This window comes from Schistocerca cancellata, chromosome 3 (genome assembly GCF_023864275.1).
Source record: "Schistocerca cancellata isolate TAMUIC-IGC-003103 chromosome 3, iqSchCanc2.1, whole genome shotgun sequence".
Classification (NCBI taxonomy): domain Eukaryota; kingdom Metazoa; phylum Arthropoda; class Insecta; order Orthoptera; family Acrididae; genus Schistocerca; species Schistocerca cancellata.
In genome coordinates this window covers 791684989-791705574 of record NC_064628.1, presented here as the reverse complement: position 1 = coordinate 791705574, position 20586 = coordinate 791684989, and the positions used below count along the sequence as shown (strand labels likewise).

At 44.0% G+C, this 20586-nt stretch overlaps 1 protein-coding gene across 1 annotated transcript in view; it reads right to left on the bottom strand.

Moving 5' to 3' along the window:
* Positions 1-20586, bottom strand: part of LOC126176568 (dynein beta chain, ciliary) — a 790269-nt gene that overhangs the window by 625502 nt on the left and 144181 nt on the right. Inside the window, exon 11 of the mRNA XM_049923728.1 lies at positions 12899-13009. Within this exon, the coding sequence (XP_049779685.1) occupies positions 12899-13009 (111 nt within the window). The remainder of the gene's footprint in view (positions 1-12898; positions 13010-20586) is intronic.

Below are 20586 nucleotides of genomic sequence, written 5' to 3'. Positions count from 1 at the left end.
GTCCACCTAATTTTCAACATTCGTCTATAGCACCACATCTCAAATGCTTCGATTCTCTTCTGTTCCGGTTTTCGCACAGTCCATGTTTCACTACCATACAATGCTGTACTCCAGACGTACATCCTCAGAAATTTCTTCCTCATATTAAGGCCGGTATTTGATATTAGTAGACTTCTCTTGGCCAGAAATGCCTTTTTTGCCATAGCGAGTCTGCTTTTGATGTCCTCCTTGCTCCGTCCGTCATTGGTTATTTTATTGCCTAGGTAGCAGAATTCCTTAACTTCATTGACTTCGTGACCATCAATCCTGATGTTACGTTTCTCGCTGTTCTCATTTCTACTACTTCTCATTACCTTCGTCTTTCTCCGATTTACTCTCAAACCATACAGTGTACTCTAATGAGTTCATTCCGTTCAGCAGATCATTTAATTCTTCTTCACTTTCACTCAGGATAGCAATGTCATCAGCGAATCGTATCATTGATATCCTTTCACCTTGTATTATAATTCCACTCCTGAACTTTTCTTTTATTTCCATCATTGCTTCCTCGATGTACAGATTGAAGAGTAGGGGCGAAAGGCTACAGCCTTGTCTTACACCCTTCTTAATACGAGCACTTCGTTCTTGATCGTCCACTCTTATTATTCCCTCTTGGTTGTTGTACATATTGTATATGACCCGTCTCTCCCTATAGCTCACCCCTACTTTTTACAGAATCTCGAACAGCTTGCACCATTTTATATTGTCGAACGCTTTTTCCAGGTCGACAAATCCTATGAAAGTGTCTTGATTTTTCTTTAGCCTTGCTTCCATTATTAGCCGTAACGTCAGAATTGCCTCTCTCGTCCCTTTAATTTTCCTAAAGCGAAACTGATCGTCACCTAGCGCATTCTCAATTTTCTTTTCCGTTCTTCTGTATATTATTCTTGTAAGCAGCTTCGATGCATGAGCTGTTAAGCTGATTGTGCGAATATTCTCGCACTTGTCAGCTCTTGCCGTCTTCGGAATTGTGTGGATGATGCTTTTCCGAAAGTCAGATGGTATATCGCCAGACTCATATATTCTACACACCAACGTGAATAGTCGTTTTGTTGCCACTTCCCCCAATGATTTTAGAAATTCTGATGCAATGTTATCTATCCCTTCTGCCTTATTTGACCGCAAGTCCTCCAAAGCTCTATTAAATTCCGATTCCAATATTGGATCCCCTATCTCTTCTAAATCGACTCCTGTTTCTTCTTCTATCACATCAGACAAATCTTCACCCTCATAGAGGCTTTCAATGTATTCTTTCCACCTATCTGCTCTCTCCTCTGCATTTAACAGTGGAATTCCCGTTGCACTCTTAATGTTACCACCGTTGCTTTTAATGTCACCAAAGGTTGTTTTGACTTTCCTGTATACTGAGTCTGTCCTTTTCGATGTCTTCACATTTTTCCTGCAATCATTTCGTCTTAGCTTCCCTGCACTTCCTATTTATTTCATTCCTCAGCGACTTGTATTTCTGTATTCCTGATTTTCCCGGAACATGTTTGTACTTCCTCCTTTCATCAATCAACTGAAGTATTTCTTCTGTTACCCATGGTTTCTTCGCAGCTACCTTCTTTGTACCTATGTTTTCCTTCCCAACTTCTGTGATGGCCCTTTTTAGAGATGTCCATTTCTCTTCAACTGTACTGCCTACTGCGCTATTCCTTATTGCTGTATCTATAGCGTTAGAGAAGTTCAAACGTATCTCGTCTTTCCTTAGTACTTCCGCATCCCACTTCTTTGCGTATTGATTCTTCCTGACTAATGTCTTGAACTTCAGCCTACTCTTCATCACTACTATATTGTGATCTGAGTCTATATCTGCTCCTGGGTACGCCTTACAATCCAGTATCTGATTTCGGAATCTCTGTCTGACCATGATGTAATCTAATTGAAATCTCCCCGTATCTCCCGGCATTTTCCAAGTATACCTCCTCCTCTTGTGATTCTTGAACAGGGTATTCGCTATTACTAACTGAAATTTGTTACAGAACTCAATTAGTCTTTCTCCTCTTTCATTCCTTGTCCCAAGCCCATATTCTCCTGTAACCTTTTCTTCTACTCCTTCCCCTACAACTGCATTCCAGTCGCCCATGGCTATTAGATTTTCGTCCCCCTTTACATACTGCATTACCCTTTCAATATCCTCATACACTTTCTCTATCTGTTCATCTTCAGCTTGCGACGTCGGCATGAATACCTGAACTATCGTTGTCGGTGTTGGTCTGCTGTCGATTCTGATTAGAACAACCCGGTCACTGAACTGTTCACAGTAACCCACCCTCTGCCCTACCTTCCTATTCATAACGAATCCTACACCTGTTATACCATTTTCTGCTGCTGTTGATATTACCCGATACTCATCTGACCAGAAATCCTTGTCTTCCTTCCACTTCACTTCACTGACCCCTACTATATCTAGATTGAGCCTTTGCATTTCCCTTTTCATATTTTCTAGTTTCCCTACCACGTTCAAGCTTCTGACATTCCACGCCCCGACTCGTAGAACGTTATCCTTTCATTGATTATTCAATCTTTTTCTCCCGGGCCATTGGTCAGAAACTAGCAGCGGATGGGCTAGGGAATTACCGCCCAATGCGTAGGTGCAGTTAACAACAGGAAGTAAACGGCTTCGTTTGGATGTTCCCGTGCCCTGATGAATCGCGGTGCTGCACTACCTCGCACCACCATCTTTTGGTTTTGGAGGGGGTAAGGATGATATCGTGTTCCGGCCCTGCTACGAGTGAGACCGGCCGCTGGAACACTTAGAGTTTAAGGTTTTACAGTCAGCGCCTTGTGCACTGCTACGAAAGTGACGTCTGACATGTACCAGTCACGGTCAGCGCCAAATCTTTAAATCCTTTTTACAAGCGTGACCATCTTGTATCAATCGATTAGTCATGGGAAGTGAGTTTACTGCAACGGTCCTGGTGTATTATGCGTGACAGGTTGTGAGACTCGCCAGATACGAATGGTTATGTTTACACGCCGGCACCAACATCGGGTTCTCGCTTCCCGCGGCCGGGTTCGATTCCCGGCGGGGTCAGGGATTTTCTTTGCCTCGTGATGACTGGGTGTTGTGTGATGTCCTTAGGTTAGTTAGGTTTAAGTAGTTCAAAGTTCTAGGGGACTGATGACCATAGATGTTAAGTCCCATAGTGCTCAGAGCCATTTGAACCATCTGAACCAAAATCGCGTATTATTTTGGAGCTGATTGCTGTTCAATTTGGCACCTGAACGGCGAAAATTATGTTATGAGGGACTGCCCTTCGTACATTAAGGAAGCACACGGAGGGGGAGGATCAAAGGAAACGAAACTTCACGGGTTGAGGTAGTATGTTTTGTTATTTCACTGATTACAAAGTGGAATATACGATCCGCAATTGCATTTTTCCGTTTGTTGACGTCATTATGGGAGGAACTATCTGTTAAGTCACTGCAGTTGAACTTAACATAATAAAAACACGAAAAGCAAAGGTATTTAAAAACTATATCGATAACAATTTACGCAAATAACTGCCGTTTGTGTGCTCAATTGCAGTTGGTCGGGAAGCATGGACTGGTGATAAATGGCTTCGCACAGTGTTCAACGATGAATCGCGGTTCTGCGCTACCTCGCATCACCATCTTCGGTGAGTACGACAGCGAGCTGTGTTCCTTCACAGTATAAATCATAATTATTAAGAATATTTTTAAAAATCTCCTTTTTCTCAATTTCTTCTCTTATTGGGGCTGGGTTGTGTCTGCTACCAACAGAGCACCGCAATAGTCATAGGCGCTTGCAGAATGTCTAGGGCAATCAGACAGTGAACAAAAGCACGGTGAGTCGTTGGGCGAGGGCCTGTCACTATCGCAAAAACGTCGCACAAACCTCACCGATCTCACGCGTGCTAAACGGCGGCACACAGCTGTGACTCCTGCAGTGTTGGGACGTGCGGAACTCTCATTCGAAGTGCTCGATGGGTCACAGTAAACACCTCACTGCACAACTGGATGCCTCTGTTGGTAGTGCTGACACACTTGTCCACTCGCTGGGGCATTCAAAGGCGTGTGTCCCCAGGATTCCTTTTCGCCTGTGAGAAGACCATAAAGGGCAGCGACGGAGCATCTGTGAGGAAGTGTTTCCGCGTCACGGGGCTGATCGTAACAATTTTTTTGTCGAATATCGTCTCAGAAGCTGAAACATTGGTTCAACACTTTAAATCTGAAACAAAACGGCAGTCTGTGCAGTATCACCACACAACCTCTCCTCTGAAGAAAAAGCTCACAGCTGCAATCTCAGCGCGTAAAGTCATGGAAACGCTCTTCTGGGAGTCTGAAGGGGTTATTCTGTTTGACGCCCTCTTCATGGTGCAACGATCAACTTCGAAGTGTACTGTACTCCCCTTAGGAAAATGAAGAAACGACTTCAGCGTTTTCTTCGCCAAAAAATGCGAACGAACTTTTCCTTTCACGTGACTGTTTAAGGCCACCCACAAGTCTGCGCACCCGAAAGTAGCTCAAAAACTTCATCCATTCTACAGTTCAGACTCGGACCTTACGACGTCCATATGTTGGCCCAATGAAGGGTGCACTCCGCGCGAAGCAGTACGTGGATGAGGCAGAGATTATTAACGCAGCCCCGACTTCGTTCAGTAGAGTGATACCATGCGAGCATACAAGCCTTTCCACTAAGGTGGTATTAGGCCGTCGTGTTGAAAAAAAATGGTACAAATGGCTCTGGGCACTATGGGACTTAACATCGGAGTTCATCAGTCCCCTGGAACTCAGAACTACTTAAACCTAACTAACCTAAGGACATCACACACATCCATGCCCGAGGCAGGATTCGAACCTGCGACCGTAGCGGTCGCGTGGTTCTAGACTGAAGAGCCTAGAACCGCTCGGCCACGCCGGTCGACGTTGCGTTGTAAGGAAATTATGTTCAAAAATGGGGTTCTGTAACCAAAAGAGTGGGTGGTAATATGGTGCATTTGTATTCTCAATAAAACCAACATGTTGTTGTTGTGGTCTTCAGTCCTGAGACTGGTTTGATGCAGCTCTCCATGCTACTCTAGCCTGTGCAAGCTTCTTCATCTCCCAGTACTTACTGCAACCTACGTCCTTCTGAATCTGCTTAGTGTATTCATCTCTTGGTCTCCCTCTATGACTTTTACCCTCCGCTAAAATCAACATGCTTTCACAAAAAAATCTACCTTGCATTAGTTATTGAACACCCCTCGTATAATGTTAATAATAATAATTCTTTTATTTGTTATCACAGCGACATGAGGTAATATAATCGAAATAGTTGTGAGGAAATGTGTCCTGTTTAAAATATGAGACTAGTCACGCCGTTAAACGAGCACACTGGTAGCTGTAGATGGTACTGAATTGGTACCACGCACTCACGTGACCCTTCACCGTTGGCATAAGCCATGAGAGTGAGCTGGTGCATCTGCGTCTGTCACGCAGTGTCAGTCAGAATGCTTTCACCATGACAGAAATTGCTGCTCTCAGTGAATGCAGGTGCCTTTCAACGACTTTCCGAGGGAACATTGCAGAAGTAGTGGCACAATGGGCATTTTGGGGTTCTTAACAAAGGCCATAGCTCCCAGTGGCAAAAAAAAAAAAAAAAAAAAAAAAAAAAAAAATAGCTTTACCCTCTTCACTGGGCCAAACTTCATAGAAACTTGAGAGCAGCTGGATGGAGGCGTGTGATGTGGCCCGACGATTCCCGATTTTGCCTTTTGAAATTACGAAAGGCGTCGAGTGGACTGAAGGTGCAATGTGTTTAAGCGGTGATGCGCGGAAGGTGTAGTTGAGACCAGGGGTGATTCCGTGATGTTTTGGGGCGGCTTTTCATAACGCGACTTGGACTCACTCATGCGGATTACCATTGACATGAATGAAAGAATGTTTTCGTAACATTCTCGGTGACCAAGTGTTGCCCTGTCCTATCCATAGTAGCAGATAAGTATGCTATGGACTCTGCTGCCTTCTAAGAAGACAACAGCCTGGTTCTCAGGACCGCACGCATACGTTTCTGGTTTGACGAACAACCAGGTACCCTATCACACGTCGACAGGCTCGCTAAATCACCCAGTCTTAAGGTCCACTCACCTCAAAGCGGGACAGAAGTAGCGAGAATTCCAATTCGCGAGTGTCACCTCAGTGGGAACGAGAATGTCATTTTCTAGGCTTCTTCCTGCGTAATTATCGGGGAACTTTTGCTACACGGGAGTTTCACTCAAAACAATAAACTTTTTTAAAATGTTTGAGCTAAGATTGTGTTTTATTTAATGTCTTCAGATGAAGAAGAGGCTCTCGTTACTAGCTCTAGCTGAAGAGAATCAATATGCTAAGTAAGTTATTAGAATAATAAGCAATAAGACAGTAAATTACCAGGGTGTACCATGATTCTTATAAATTGTATTTTTTCAGGAAACTAAGAATAAGAATAGTCCTACATGAAATTAATACAAAACGTACAACTTCGAGGAATATCGCATCCCCATGTTTGCGCTCCGTAGAGATATTAAAAGATTTTACATTTACTTCAGATTGACACCTGACTGTTCTGATGAAATTTGTAATTTAATTAAGAATGTCATTAAAAAGCAATACATCAACTACGTATATGTGGTGTCTGTTCTTATGGACATGTCCAAAAGAACAGAGACCATGCTGATCCAACAGCCATTATGAATTAAGACACAAAGGTATTAAAGACATTAGCTGCCTGTAGGCATTGATTATATCAACGGGGAAAGTTGAAGATCTGTGCCGGACTGGGATCTGAACCCAGGTCTCCTGATTACTAGGTAGATGTGCTGAGCACTCTCAAAAATGGTTCAAATGGCTCTGAGCACTATGGGACTTAACATCTACGGTCATCAGACCACTAGAACTTAGAACTTCTTAAACCTAACTAACCTAAGGACATCACACAACACCCAGTGACCACTCTCCCGTCCGGACACAGTGGTCAACACACCTACACACCTAGCTGCATGGACTGCACTAGAACACGCCTCCTATCACACCCAAATTCTGAACTTATCCACCCACTGAAAGGTGTGCTAGGATAGTCCGTGAAGTTGTGTTGACCACTGCGCCCATATGGCATAGTGGTCAGCGCTCTGCCTAGTAAGCAGGATATCAGGGTTCAAATCGTAGTCCGGCACAAATTTTCTCGTTGCTATAAATCAGTGCCCAATGGTAGCTGATGTCACTAATTCCTATGTGTCTTGAATATACTAATTGTGAACCAACATGGCCTGAAGAACGACTTGCAATGACATGTAATTATGAAATCATTTGATAATTACATGTTTTCCATCAATACTTCCTCTGAAATTTGGAAACCCTCACAGTTTCACACTATGCCGCAGAGATCTTCCATATTCCCTCTGTTGGATCATGCACCTATATTTCCTGTATTCGCTTACACATTGCTTTACAACGTGTCCAGCTATTCAAAACTTGATGCGAAAACTGTATCCGGTTGTGCTATAGGAATCCCCAGTTACCAAATACCTAAAAGCTCCTGTTAGGTGAACACCTTAAGAAGAAATGGAGGAATATAAAGGACACATATGGCAAGTGTTTGAGAACCAAGAAGACCAAAACAGTTCAAAGTGGCAAAAAAATACAAAATGACAGTATGGAAAAAGTTTGGCCGTTTTTTGATTTTGCTGTATTTACTTAATGAAGTAAAATTTATTGATATAGTAATGTACAAACTTACATGAAACATGAGTTGTAATTATTTTATAAATGGTCTCACTTCTGATGACTGATTATAATGTGTTGTTAGTTCAGGAAATGGTAGAGATTGAGCGGCATGCGAGTAACTCGAGGAACGTCGAAAATATGAGTGCGAACATTTGGAAGGGAATATTTGTTCCTGCTAATGCAGCATTTCCTCTTCAGCCATGTTTGTGGCAATTTTAATGTTCGCATGGCTGTTTGGTGAAAATTGCTTCAGAGTCTGGGTGTAGCCTTGAAAAATAATGTCAATGTCATCCACATTTGGATCAGTTCTTCTACGTTTTAGGTACTCTAGAACAGCGTTACTCGAACACTTTTCTTTTGGTACGAGCTGTTTTGCTGTTAGCTTTTGCTTCGTTTTTTGGTAATAGGTCCACAGGATCAATATTTCCACCTTGAGGTTGCGAAGCTACATCTTCAGGCGGTTGTTCTTCATATTGTTCCCCTTCATTAACGTGTGTCTTGTCAATTTCATGCCGATTTTGGTTACTGTCTTCATCCTCAATATTCGATACGGTATCGACAAAAACAAAAAACTCCATATGCGGGGCCAACTGCCAATTTGAATAGATCAAAGCTCGAACGGAAAGATTTAGGTGTTCCTTTTTCCCAGGCGCCAAACGAGAGTCGAGTGGTAGAGCAGTAGTATGAAAATGATTCGATGAACCCTCTGCCAGGCGCTTAAGTGTGAATTGCAGAGTAACTATGTAGATGTAGTAGATGTAAATAGTTCGCACGCTGACACTTGTTGATGGCCCAGCATTGAAATCTACAGAAATTTGTGGAAGGGTTGCACTTCTGTCACGTTGAACGATTGTCTTCAATCTTCGTTGGTCCGGTTCTTGCAGGATCTTTTTCTGGCCGCAGCGATATCGGAGATTTTATGTTTTACCGGATTCTTGATATTCAGGTGTACACACACTTGAAATGGTCGTACGGGAAAGTCACCACTTCATCGCTGTCTCGGAAATGCTGTACGTCGACTATAACACCACGTTCAAACTCACTTAAATCTTTAGGGTTTCAAGTTTCATTTAAATCTTGATAAGCTGCCGTTGCAGCAGCAGTAACCGATCTAACAACTGCGCCAGGCACTTGTCTTATACAGGCGTTGCCGACTGCAGCGCCATATCCTGTCTGTTTACATATCTCTGCATTTGAATACGCATGCCTATATCAGTCTTTTTGGCGCTTCAGATAGATTATTAAAACTGCTGCAAGAAATGTATTTGCAATTGCGAATGTGATCAGACTCCAGCAGCACAATGTATTGGTGACAGTTAAAATTTGTACAGGACTGGGACATGAACCCGGATTTCCCGCTTCACGCGAGCAGTCGCCATAACTGTGTCGGCCATCCGACCCTGTCTCGGGGATCGACTCACACTGCCGTATGTCACCGTGTATCTACATCCAGTTCTCGCACAACTGCCCTTGATTCCCGCACAGGGAGGAGGTTACAATTATTGTCGCGGCCTTGTCGTGACACGAAATACCGTACTGCAGTGCCTCATTGCAGTATCGCAGTTTCTACATCTACATCTACATTTATACTCCGCAAGCTACCCAACGGTGTGTGGCGGAGGGCACTTTACGTGCCACTGTCATTACCTCCCTTTTCTGTTCCAATCGCGTATGGTTCGCGGGAAGAACGACTGTCTGAAAGCCTCCGTGCACGCTCTAATTTTACATTCGTGATCTCCTCGGGAAGTATAAGCAGGGGGAAGCAATATACACTCCTGGAAATGGAAAAAAGAACACATTGACACCTGTGTGTCAGACCCACCATACTTGCTCCGGACACTGCGAGAGGGCTGTACAAGCAATGATCACACGCACGGCACAGCGGACACACCAGGAACCGCGGTGTTGGCCGTCGAATGGCGCTAGCTGCGCAGCATTTGTGCACCGCCGCCGTCAGTGTCAGCCAGTTTGCCGTGGCATACGGAGCTCCATCGCAGTCTTTAACACTGGTAGCATGCCGCGACAGCGTGGACGTGAACCGTATGTGCAGTTGACGGACTTTGAGCGAGGGCGTATAGTGGGCATGCGGGAGGCCGGGTGGACGTACCGCCGAATTGCTCAACACGTGGGGCGTGAGGTCTCCACAGTACATCGATGTTGTCGCCAGTGGTCGGCGGAAGGTGCACGTGCCCGTCGACCTGGGACCGGACCGCAGCGACGCACGGATGCACGCCAAGACCGTAGGATCCTACGCAGTGCCGTAGGGGACCGCACCGCCACTTCCCAGCAAATTAGGGACACTGTTGCTCCTGGGGTATCGGCGAGGACCATTCGCAACCGTCTCCATGAAGCTGGGCTACGGTCCCGCACACCGTTAGGCCGTCGTCCGCTCATGCCCCAACATCGTGCAGCCCGCCTCCAGTGGTGTCGCGACAGGCGTGAATGGAGGGACGAATGGAGACGTGTCGTCTTCAGCGATGAGAGTCGCTTCTGCCTTGGTGCCAATGATGGTCGTATGCGTGTTTGGCGCCGTGCAGGTGAGCGCCACAATCAGGACTGCATACGATCGAGGCACACAGGGCCAACACCCGGCATCATGGTGTGGGGAGCGATCTCCTACACTGGCCGTACACCACTGGTGATCGTCGAGGGGACACTGAATAGTGCACGGTACATCGAAACCGTCATCGAACCCATCGTTCTACCATTCCTAGACCGGCAAGGGAACTTGCTGTTCCAACAGGACAATGCACGTCCGCATGTATCCCGTGCCACCCAACGTGCTCTAGAAGGTGTAAGTCAACTACCCTGGCCAGCAAGATCTCCGGATCTGTCCCCCATTGAGCATGTTTGGGACTGGATGAAGCGTCGTCTCACGCGGTCTGCACGTCCAGCACGAACGCTGGTCAAACTGAGGCGCCAGGTGGAAATGGCATGGCAAGCCGTTCCACAGGACTACATCCAGCATCTCTACGATCGTCTCCATGGGAGAATAGCAGCCTGCATTGCTGCGAAAGGTGGATATACACTGTACTAGTGCCGACATTGTGCATGCTCTGTTGCCTGTGTCTATGTGCCTGTGGTTCTGTCAGTGTGATTATGTGATGTATCTGACCCCAGGAATGTGTCAATAAAGTTTCCCCTTCCTGGGACAATGAATTCACGGTGTTCGTATTTCAATTTCCAGGAGTGTATAAGTGCATTCACCAACAGAGGGAACCTGGAAGACGTCTACTGAAGAATATGAAATACTGTGAGGATTTCCAATTTGCAAAGGCAGTATTGACGGAAAACATGTAAGTATGAAATTTCCAAATAACAGTGACTCTAAATACCACCGCTACTTTAAAAAGTATTCTGTAGTTCTTTTGGCATTCATTGGAGCAGATTGTAATTTTTTATGTATTGACATCGGAGGTTACGGGAAAAACAGTGACACAGGTATTTTTGGACCTTCATATCGCCGGCCGCGGTGGCCGTGCTGTTCTAGGCGCTTCTGTCCGGAACCGCGTGACTGCTACGGTCGCAGGTTCGAATCCTGCCTCGGGCATGGATGTGTGTGATGTCCTTAGGGTAGTTAGGTTTAAGTAGTCCTAAGTTCTAGGGGACTGATGACCTCAGATGTTGAGTCCCATAGTGCTCAGAGCCATCTGAAACAATAATTCCAATCCCAAAGAAAGCAGGTGTTGACAGATGTGAAAATTACCGAACCATCGGTTTAATAAGTCACAGCTGCAAAGTACTAACGCGAATTCTTTACAGACGAATGGAAAAACTGATAGAAGCCGACTTCAGGGAAGATCAGTTTGGATTCCGTAGAAATGTTGGAACACATGAGGCAATACTGACCATACGACTTATCTTAGAAGAAAGATTAAGGAAAGGCAAACCTACGTTAGTAGACTTAGAGAAAGCTTTTAACAATGTTGATTGGGATACTCTCTTTCAAATTCTGAAGGTGGCAGGGGTAAAATACAGGGAGCGAAAGGCTATTTACAATTTGTACAGTAACCAGATGGCAGTTAGAAGAGTTGAGGGGTATGAAAGGGAAGCAGTGGTTGGGAAGGGAGTGAGACAGGGTTTTAGCCTCTCCCCGATGTTATTCAATCTGTATATTGAGCAAGGAGTAAAGGAAACACATGAAAAATTCGGAGTAGGAATTAAAATCCATGGAGAAGAAATAAAAACTTTGAGATTCGCCGATGACATTGTAATTCTGTCGGAGACAGCAAAGGACCTGGTAGAGCAGTTGAACGGAATGGACAGTGTCTTGAAAGGAAGGTATAAGATGAACATCAATAAAAGCAAAACGACGATGATGAAATGTAGTCGAATTAAGTCGGGTGATGCTGAGGGAATTAGATTAGGAAATGAGACACTTAAAGTAGTAAAGGAGTTTTGCCATTTGGGGAGCAAAATAATTGATGATGGTGGAAGTAGAGAGGATATAAAATGTAGACTGGCAATGGCGACGAAAGCGTTTCTGAAGAAGAAAAATTTGTTAACATCGAGTATAGATTTAAGTGTCAGGAAGTCGTTTCTGAAAGTATTTGTATGGAGTGTAGCCATGTATGGAAGTGAAACATGGACGATAAATAGTTTAGACAAGAAGAGAATAGAAGCTTTCGAAATGTGGTGCTACAGAAGAATGCTGAAGGTTATATGGGTAGATCACATAACTAATGAGGAGGTATTGAATAGAATTGAGGAGAAGAGGAGCTTGTGGCACAACTTGACTGGAAGAAGGGATCGGTTGGTAGGACATGTTCTGAGACATCGAGGGATCACCAATTTAGTATTGGAGGGCAGCGTGGAGAGTAAAAATTGTAGAGGGAGACCAAGAGATGAATACACTAAGCAGATTCAGAAGAATGTAGGCTGCAGAAGGTACTGGGAGATGAAGAAGCTTGCACAGGATAGAGTAGCATGGAGAGCTGCATCAAACCAGTCTCAGGACTGAAGACCACAACAACAACAACAGTATACCAGCCTCTCCCCTTTCCCGAATGAAGGCCATTATCAAGGATAATGCTACACGGTTTAGCGTAAAGTTTCCTAGTATGATCAATTTTTAATCAGAGTCATTACTACGTGGTAGGCTATAATGTCGAACTAATTAACACATTTTGCAGAAATATTTTAGCAGCTTTACCTCTGAGGTGGTGACCTCGGCATCCAGCATGTCGACGATGGCGTCATACCTGCCGGTGAACTCCTGCTTGATCAGTGGACGATCGAGCACCGAGCCCACGATCTCCACCAGCTGTAAGGCAACACGCGACACACCTCAGTACCTTCTGCAATATAATGATCCACTGCAAAAGAAGGTTGCTAATGTATAACATAATTCAGAATGCACGATTTATTTACTGAACTGTTGATACAAACACAAGGCAGCATTCTCAGTCAGTCAGTTGGTTGGTTGGTTGTTTTGGGGAAGGAGACCAGACAGCGAGGTCATCGGTCTCATCGGATTAGGGAAGGACGGGGAAGGAAGTCGGCCGTGCCCTTTGAAAGGAACCATCCCGGCATTTGCCTGGAGCGATTTAGGGAAATCAAGGAAAACCTAAATCAGGACGGCCGGACGCGGGATTGAACCGTCGTCCTCCCGAATGCGAGACCAGTGTCTAACCACTGCGCCACCTCGCTCGGTTTCTCAGTCAGTATACGAGGAGATTTTTTTCATTGAATCACCCTCTGATCTAGTCTATCGCCTGTTTTGAATCACCTCGAAGAGAACGGCCTCTTGACAAACAGTCAACACGGATTTAGAAAATATTGTTCTTGTGAAACACAGCTAGATCTTTATACACACGAAGTTTTGAGTGCTATTGAAAATGGGTTTCTAACGGATTTCCAAAAGGCTTTTGACACTGTACCACACAAACGGCTTGTAGTGAAATTGCGTGCTTGTGGGCTAACGTCGCAGTTATGTGACTGGATTCGTGATTTCCTAGCCGGCCGAAGTGGCCGAGCGGTTCTAGGCGCTTCAGTCTGGAACCGCGCGACCGCTACGGTCGCAGGTTCGAATCCTGCCTCGGGCATGGATGTGTGTGATGTCCTTAGGTTAGTTAGGTTTAAGTAGTTCTAGGGGACTGATGACCTCAGATGTTAAGTCCCATAGTGCTCAGAGCCATTTGAACCGTTTGAACCGTGATTTCCTGTCAGAGAGGTCACAGTTCGTACTAACTGACGGAAAATCATCGAGTTGCGTTCCCCAAGGTATTGTTATAGGCCCTCTGCTGTTCCTTATCTATATAAAGGATTTAGGGGACAATCTGAGTAGCCGCCTTAGGTTGTTTGCAGATGACGCTGTCCTTCATCGCCCAGTATACTCATCAGAAAATCAAAACAAATTGCAAAAAGATTTAGAAAAGATATCGGTACGGCGCGAAAATTGGCAGTTGACCCTAAATACATGAAAAGTGTGAGGTCATCCACATGAGTGCTAAGAGGAATCCGTTAAACTTCGGTTAAATTATAAATCAGTCTAATCTAAAGGCCGTAAATTCAACTAAATACCTAGGAATTACAATTACTAACAACTTAAATTGGAAGGAACACATAGAAAATGTTATGGGGAAGGCGAACCAAAGACGGCGTTTTATTGGCAGGACGCTTAGAAAATGTAAGAGATCTACTAACAGACTGCCTACACTACGCTTGTCCGTCCTCTTTTAGAATACTGCTGCGCAGTCTGGGAGTACATCGAGAAAGTTTAATGAACAGAAGCACGTTTTATATTATCGCAAAATAGGAGAGAGAGTGTGAAGAACATGATACAGGATTTGGGATGGACATCTTAAGAAAAAGGCGTTTTTCGTTGCGGCGGAATCTTCTCACGAAATTTGAATCACAAATTTCTCCTCCAAATGCAAAAATATTTTTCTGACGCCGATCTACATAGGGAGAAACGATCATCATAATAAAATAAAGGAAATTAGAGTTCGTACGAAAAGATATAGGTGTTCGTTTTTTCCGAGTACTGTTCGAGAGTGGAATGACACGGAATTATTGTGAAGGTAGTTCGATGAACCGTCTGCCAGGAACTTGTGATTTGCAGAGTATCCATGCAGACGTAGATGTAGATGTAGTTGTTTAAAAATTATTACTGTTGCACGGTGTGAAACGTCCACAACTTCTGTTCGGGAATTAGTGGCATATATTCTGGAAGCGTCGACTGGAATGTCATTATCCTTGAAACCAGATGCCCAAGCAGAGGCTCGCTTTAACTGATCGTGAATATTCAGCTGTTGTAAACCTTACGTGTTCTTCCCAGCAGTCACTTTTCTGCAACTCTTCACTCTTTGGGCAGCAGTTATTAGTTTTTCGGTAGGACGGCAGTTTGCTTAGATGGCGGTCAGTCAAGATAACAATGTGTTTAGCGTGCTTTCGTGTCAGGAATACTGGTCGATTGCAGATGTCTGCAGCTCCAAAAGGGATGCAAAGTATCACACTTTCATAATGCGAATGTACTAACACAGATACCGACAATTCAGTGGAATAATGGAAAAATGAAGAAGTAATCATTATCGATTAGTTTTGGAGCTCTAACAACAGCCGTGTTTGAGGAATAATGGAAATTCAGCTAAAATCTAATTTAAAAGAATGTTAAGTGCACCATCTGCAGGGATGTAACCAAAGTACACTGCTGGACATTAAAACTGAAATACCAGGAAGGATAACAACAACAAAAAAAATTACTTATGGAGTGTATACAATGTTGTAGAAAGAATAAACGGTCAACTTTGTGGGTGATTTGAGGTTGCACCGGGTCTGAATTTTAGTACATAGAGCTGTCACCTGCGGCAGCAAGAATGATTCTAATTCGAGTAGGCATCGAACCGAATAGAGATGCGATGACATATAAGTGTACGCCACTCCATGGTGTTTCATTTCTGCATCATACCAGAGTTCATCAATCTTTGCGGTTGGCGAATACTGACGTGTCATTCTCCCGGCTACCCATGATCACATGTTTTCAGTGGATGAGATATCTGGGGAACTTGCTGGCCAGGGTAACAGTCGAGCAACTTCTACGTCGAAGGAGGTCAGGACAGCAAGGCAACGAGAGGTCTTGTGTTGTCTTGTTGGAAAACAATGTCACAGAGACTTCTAATATAAGGCACTGCCACTAGACTTAATACATCGGAAATATAGCGCCTACTGTCGAAATTACTGTCTATGCGAACCAGAGGTGGCGCTTTCAGGCTAGAGGTGTGACCAGCTGACGACGATGTGTTGTGACAAGATGGTCTGCGCATCACCTCAAGGCATCGCAAGTAGTTAACAGTTATCTGCTATAAATCTCTGTATTTCCATCTTTTTAGAGATGGTTGCGGGACTCGGCTGTTCGGTATAGAATGTCAAGTTAAACACCTTTCAGCCGTCCAGTTTCCGAACTTATTTTATTTGGCTACCAGTTTCAGCGTTTTACTACCCAGCTTCAGGACCCTGACCGAGGTGTGGGAAGATTCTACCTCGGTTCTGATCAGAACAGTCAGCAGACGATTGTTGAAGTGATCGCTATAGCAAAGATCTACTAATACCAGTATTGCTGGCCATTGTTTTGATAAGAACCGAGATAGGTTCTTCCCACGCATCGGTCAGGGGCCTGAAGATGGCGTACTAAAACACTGAAACTGATAGCCAGATACAAAAGTTTGGAAACTGGACGGCTGAAAGGTGTTTAATTTGACGTCCTGTGTGTGCTGTAAGGTTAACGCTGAGGATTAAAATGGCTGTGTCCTGTTCCAACCCCAAAGAAAGCAGGTGTTGACAAATGTGAAAATTACCGAACTAACAGTTTAATAAGTCACGGCTGCAAAATACTAACACGAATTCCTTACAGACGAATGGAAAAACTGGTAGAAGCCGACTTCAGGGAAGATCTGTTTGGATTCCGTAGAAATGTTGGAACACGTGAGGCAATACTGACCCTACGACTTATCTTAGAAGATAGATTAAGGAAAGGCAAATCTACGTTTCTAGCATTTGTAGACTTAGAGAAATCTTTTGATAATGTTGACTGGAATACTCTCTTTCAAATTCTGAAGGTGGCAAAATACAGGGAGCGAAAGGCTCTTTACAATCTGTACAGATACCAGATGGCAGTTATAAGAGTCGAGGGGCATGAAAGCGAAGCAATGGTTAGGAAGGGAGTGAGTCAGGGTTGTAGCCTATCCCCGATGTTATTCAATCTGTATATTGAGCAAGCCGTAAAGGTAACAAAAGAAAAATTCAGAGTAGGAATCAAAATCCATGGAGAAGAAACAAAAACTTTGAGGTTCGCCGATGACATTGTAATTCTGTCATAGACAGCAAAGGGTCTGGAAGAGCAGTTGAACGGACAGGACAGTGTCTTGAAAGGAGGATATAAGATGAACATAAACAAAAACAACGAGGATAATGGAATCTAGTCAAATTAAGTCGGGTTATGCTGAGGAAATTAGATTAGGAAATGAGACACTTAAAGTAGTAAATGAGCTTTGCTATTTGGGGAGCAAAATAACTGATGATGGTCGAAGTAGAGAGGATATAAAATGTAGACTGGCAATGGCAAAGCGTTTATGAAGAAGAGAAATTTCTTAACATCGAGTATAGATTTAAGTGTCAGGAAGTCGTTTCTGAAAGTATTTGTATGGAGTGTTGCCATGTATGGAAGTGAAACATGGACGATAAATAGTTTGGACAAGAAGTGAATAGAAGCTTTCGAAATGTAGCGCTACAGAATAATTGTGAAGATTAGATGGGTAGATCACATAACTAATGAGGAGGTATTGAATAGAATTGGGGAGAAGAGGAGCTTGTGGCACAACTTGACTAGGAGAAGGGATCGGTTGGCAGGACATGTTCTGAGACATCGAGGGATCACAAATTTAGTATTGGAGGGCAGCGTGGAGTGTAAAAATCGTAGAGGGAGACCAAAAGATGAATACACTAAGCAGATTCAGAATGATGTAGGTTGCAGTAGGTACTGGGAGATGAAGAAACTTGCACAGGATAGAGTAGCATGGAGAGCTGCATCAAACCAGTCTCTGGACTGAAGATCACAACAACTACAATGTGTCCTGTGGTAGGAACAACTGCATTGGACTCGGCAGTGTAAATCTTTGGAAAATGAGAAATCCCAAGGAGCCAAATGTTCGGTAGTTATGTTTTTTTTTCTGTCTTCGACCCTAAGCTGCTACACAAGAAATATGCAGTTGGTGCAGAGAGACTGCACAAAAATTCAAGTCCTACGAGAGGTTTACTGGTACCAGTGTCAAGTGCGGAGAAGCGAGATGCGGAAATGCAATGTTCCTTGCCATTTTTGGTGTAAATGTAATTACAGTTATCCCCTGTACGGCTTTTGCTGGGGACCGCCTATTGTTACTTTTCCTTTACCACAGTGGAGACTTCCTGCATGATGCCTCTGCTCAACGTTCCCAAGCCCAAAAGACTGCTGGACACTTTGTTCGCACGAGGGTAAGCACGCAAGCACGCAACCGCGTGCTTACTGCAGGTCTGAAACAATTCTGCGAATGGAAACCTTACTGCGACCAATTGACACCAGTAGTTTAAGGTAACTTATTTAACGCTCCGGCGCGGAGAAAAAAATGGTTCAAATGGCTCTGAGCACTATGGGACTCAACTGCTGTGGTCATAAGTCCCCTAGAACGTAGAACTACTTAAACCTAACTAACCTAAGGACATCACACACATCCATGCCCGAGGCACACAAAGAGTTTGAGTTTCTACTGTTTGTCAGTCCGTATTAGTTAGCGCTTCTGATTTCACCTCTTTGTTTCTCCTATCTTAACAAAGGCGGCAGTTGTTTCAAATCACGACAGACGAAAGCAATCTGGCAGTGTTCGTTCTGTTCATCTACATCTATATCTACATGGGTACTCTGCAAATTACTTTCAAGTGCCTGGCAGAAGGTTCATCGAACCACCTTCACAATTCTCTATTATTCCAATCTCGTATAGGGCGCGGAAAGAATGAACACCTATATCTTTTCGTACGAGCTCTGATTTCCCTTATTTTATCGTGGTGATCGTTTCTCCCTGTGTAGGTCGGTGCCAACAAAATTTTTTCGCATTCGGAGGAGAAACCTGGTGATTGGAATTTCATGAGAAGATTCCTTCGCAAAGAAAAACGCCTTTCTTTTAATGATTTCCAGCCCAAATCCTGTATCATTTCTGTGACTTTCTCTCCCATATTTCGCGATAATACAAAACGTGCTGCCTTTCTTTTAACTTTTTCGATGTACTCCGTCAGTCCTATCTGGTAAGGATCCCACACCGCGCAGCAGTATTCTAAAAGAGCACGGACAAGCGTAGTGTAGGCAGTCTCCTTAGTAGGTCTGTTACATTTTCTAAGTGTCTTGCCAATAAAACGCAGTCTTCGGTTAGCCTTCCCCACAACATCTTTAAGCTGTTCGTAAATGTAATGCATAGCTATTTAGTTGAATTTACGATTTTTAGATTAGACTGATTTATCGTGTAACCGAAGTTTAACGAGTTCCTTTTAGCACTAATGTGGATGACCTCACACTTTTAGTTATTTAGGGCCAACTGCCACTTTTCGCACCATTCAGATATCTTTTCTAAATCGTTTTGCAGTTTGTTTTGATCTTCTGATGACTTTACTAGTCGATAAACGACAGCGTCATCTGCAAACAACCGAAGACGGCTGCTCAGATTGTCTCCAAAACCGTTTACACAGATAAGGAACAGCAAAGGGCCTATAACACTACCTTGGGGAACGCCAGAAATAACTTCTGTTTTACTCGATGACTTTCCGTCAGTTACTACGAACTGTGACCTCTCGGACAGGAAATCACAAATCCAGTGACATAACTGAGACGATATTCCATAAGCACGCAATTTCACTACGAGCCGCTTGTGTGGTACGTGTCAAAAGCCTTCCGGAAATCGAGAAATACGGAACCGATCTGAAATCCCTTGTCAATAGCGCTGAACACTTCATGTGAATAAAGAGCTAGTTGTGTTTCACAGGAACGATGTTTTCTAAACCCATGTTGACTGTGTGTCAATAGACCGTTTTCTTCGAGGTAATTGATAACGTTCGAACACAGTATATGTTCTAAAATCTTGCTGCATATTGACGTTAACGATATGGGCTTGTAATTTAGTGGATTACGCCTACAATCTTTCTTGAATATTGGTGTGAGCTGTGCAACTTTCCAGTCTTTGGGTGCGGATCTTTCATCGGGCGCACGGTTGTATATGATAGTTAAGTATGGAGCTAATGCATCAGAATACTCCGAAAGGAACCTAATTGGTATACAGTCTGCACCAGAAGACTTGCTTTTATTAAATGATTTAAGTTACTTCACTACTCCGAGGATATTTACTTCTACGTTACTCATGTTGGCAGCTGTTCTCGATTCGAATTCTGGAATATTTACTTCGTCTTCTCTTGTGAAGGCATTCGGAAGCCTGTGTTTCGTAACTCTGCTTTGGCAGCACTGTCTTCGATAGTACCTCCATTGCTACCGCGCAGAGAAAGCATTGATTGTTTCTTGCCGCTAACATACTTGATCCACGAATACGTCCATCTCGTTTTTGTACGCAGATCTGGGAATGAAACAACACGACTGCACGAACGTTGCAGCGAGGCCAGACAAGAATGAAGTAACTGTCTAGCAGAAATAACGCTGGCCCGATAATTATGCTTCACAATCGGTCTCCAGCGTGAGCCTTCAGCAGAAGCTGTACCATCTCACATCACGTGCAACTAAAAAGCCTCCCACAGTTGCAGTACATCTAAGTCTCGTGTTTTCCTTCTTATTACGCAAAATTCGCTTTGGACGTGTTCTTACTTTCGACTGGG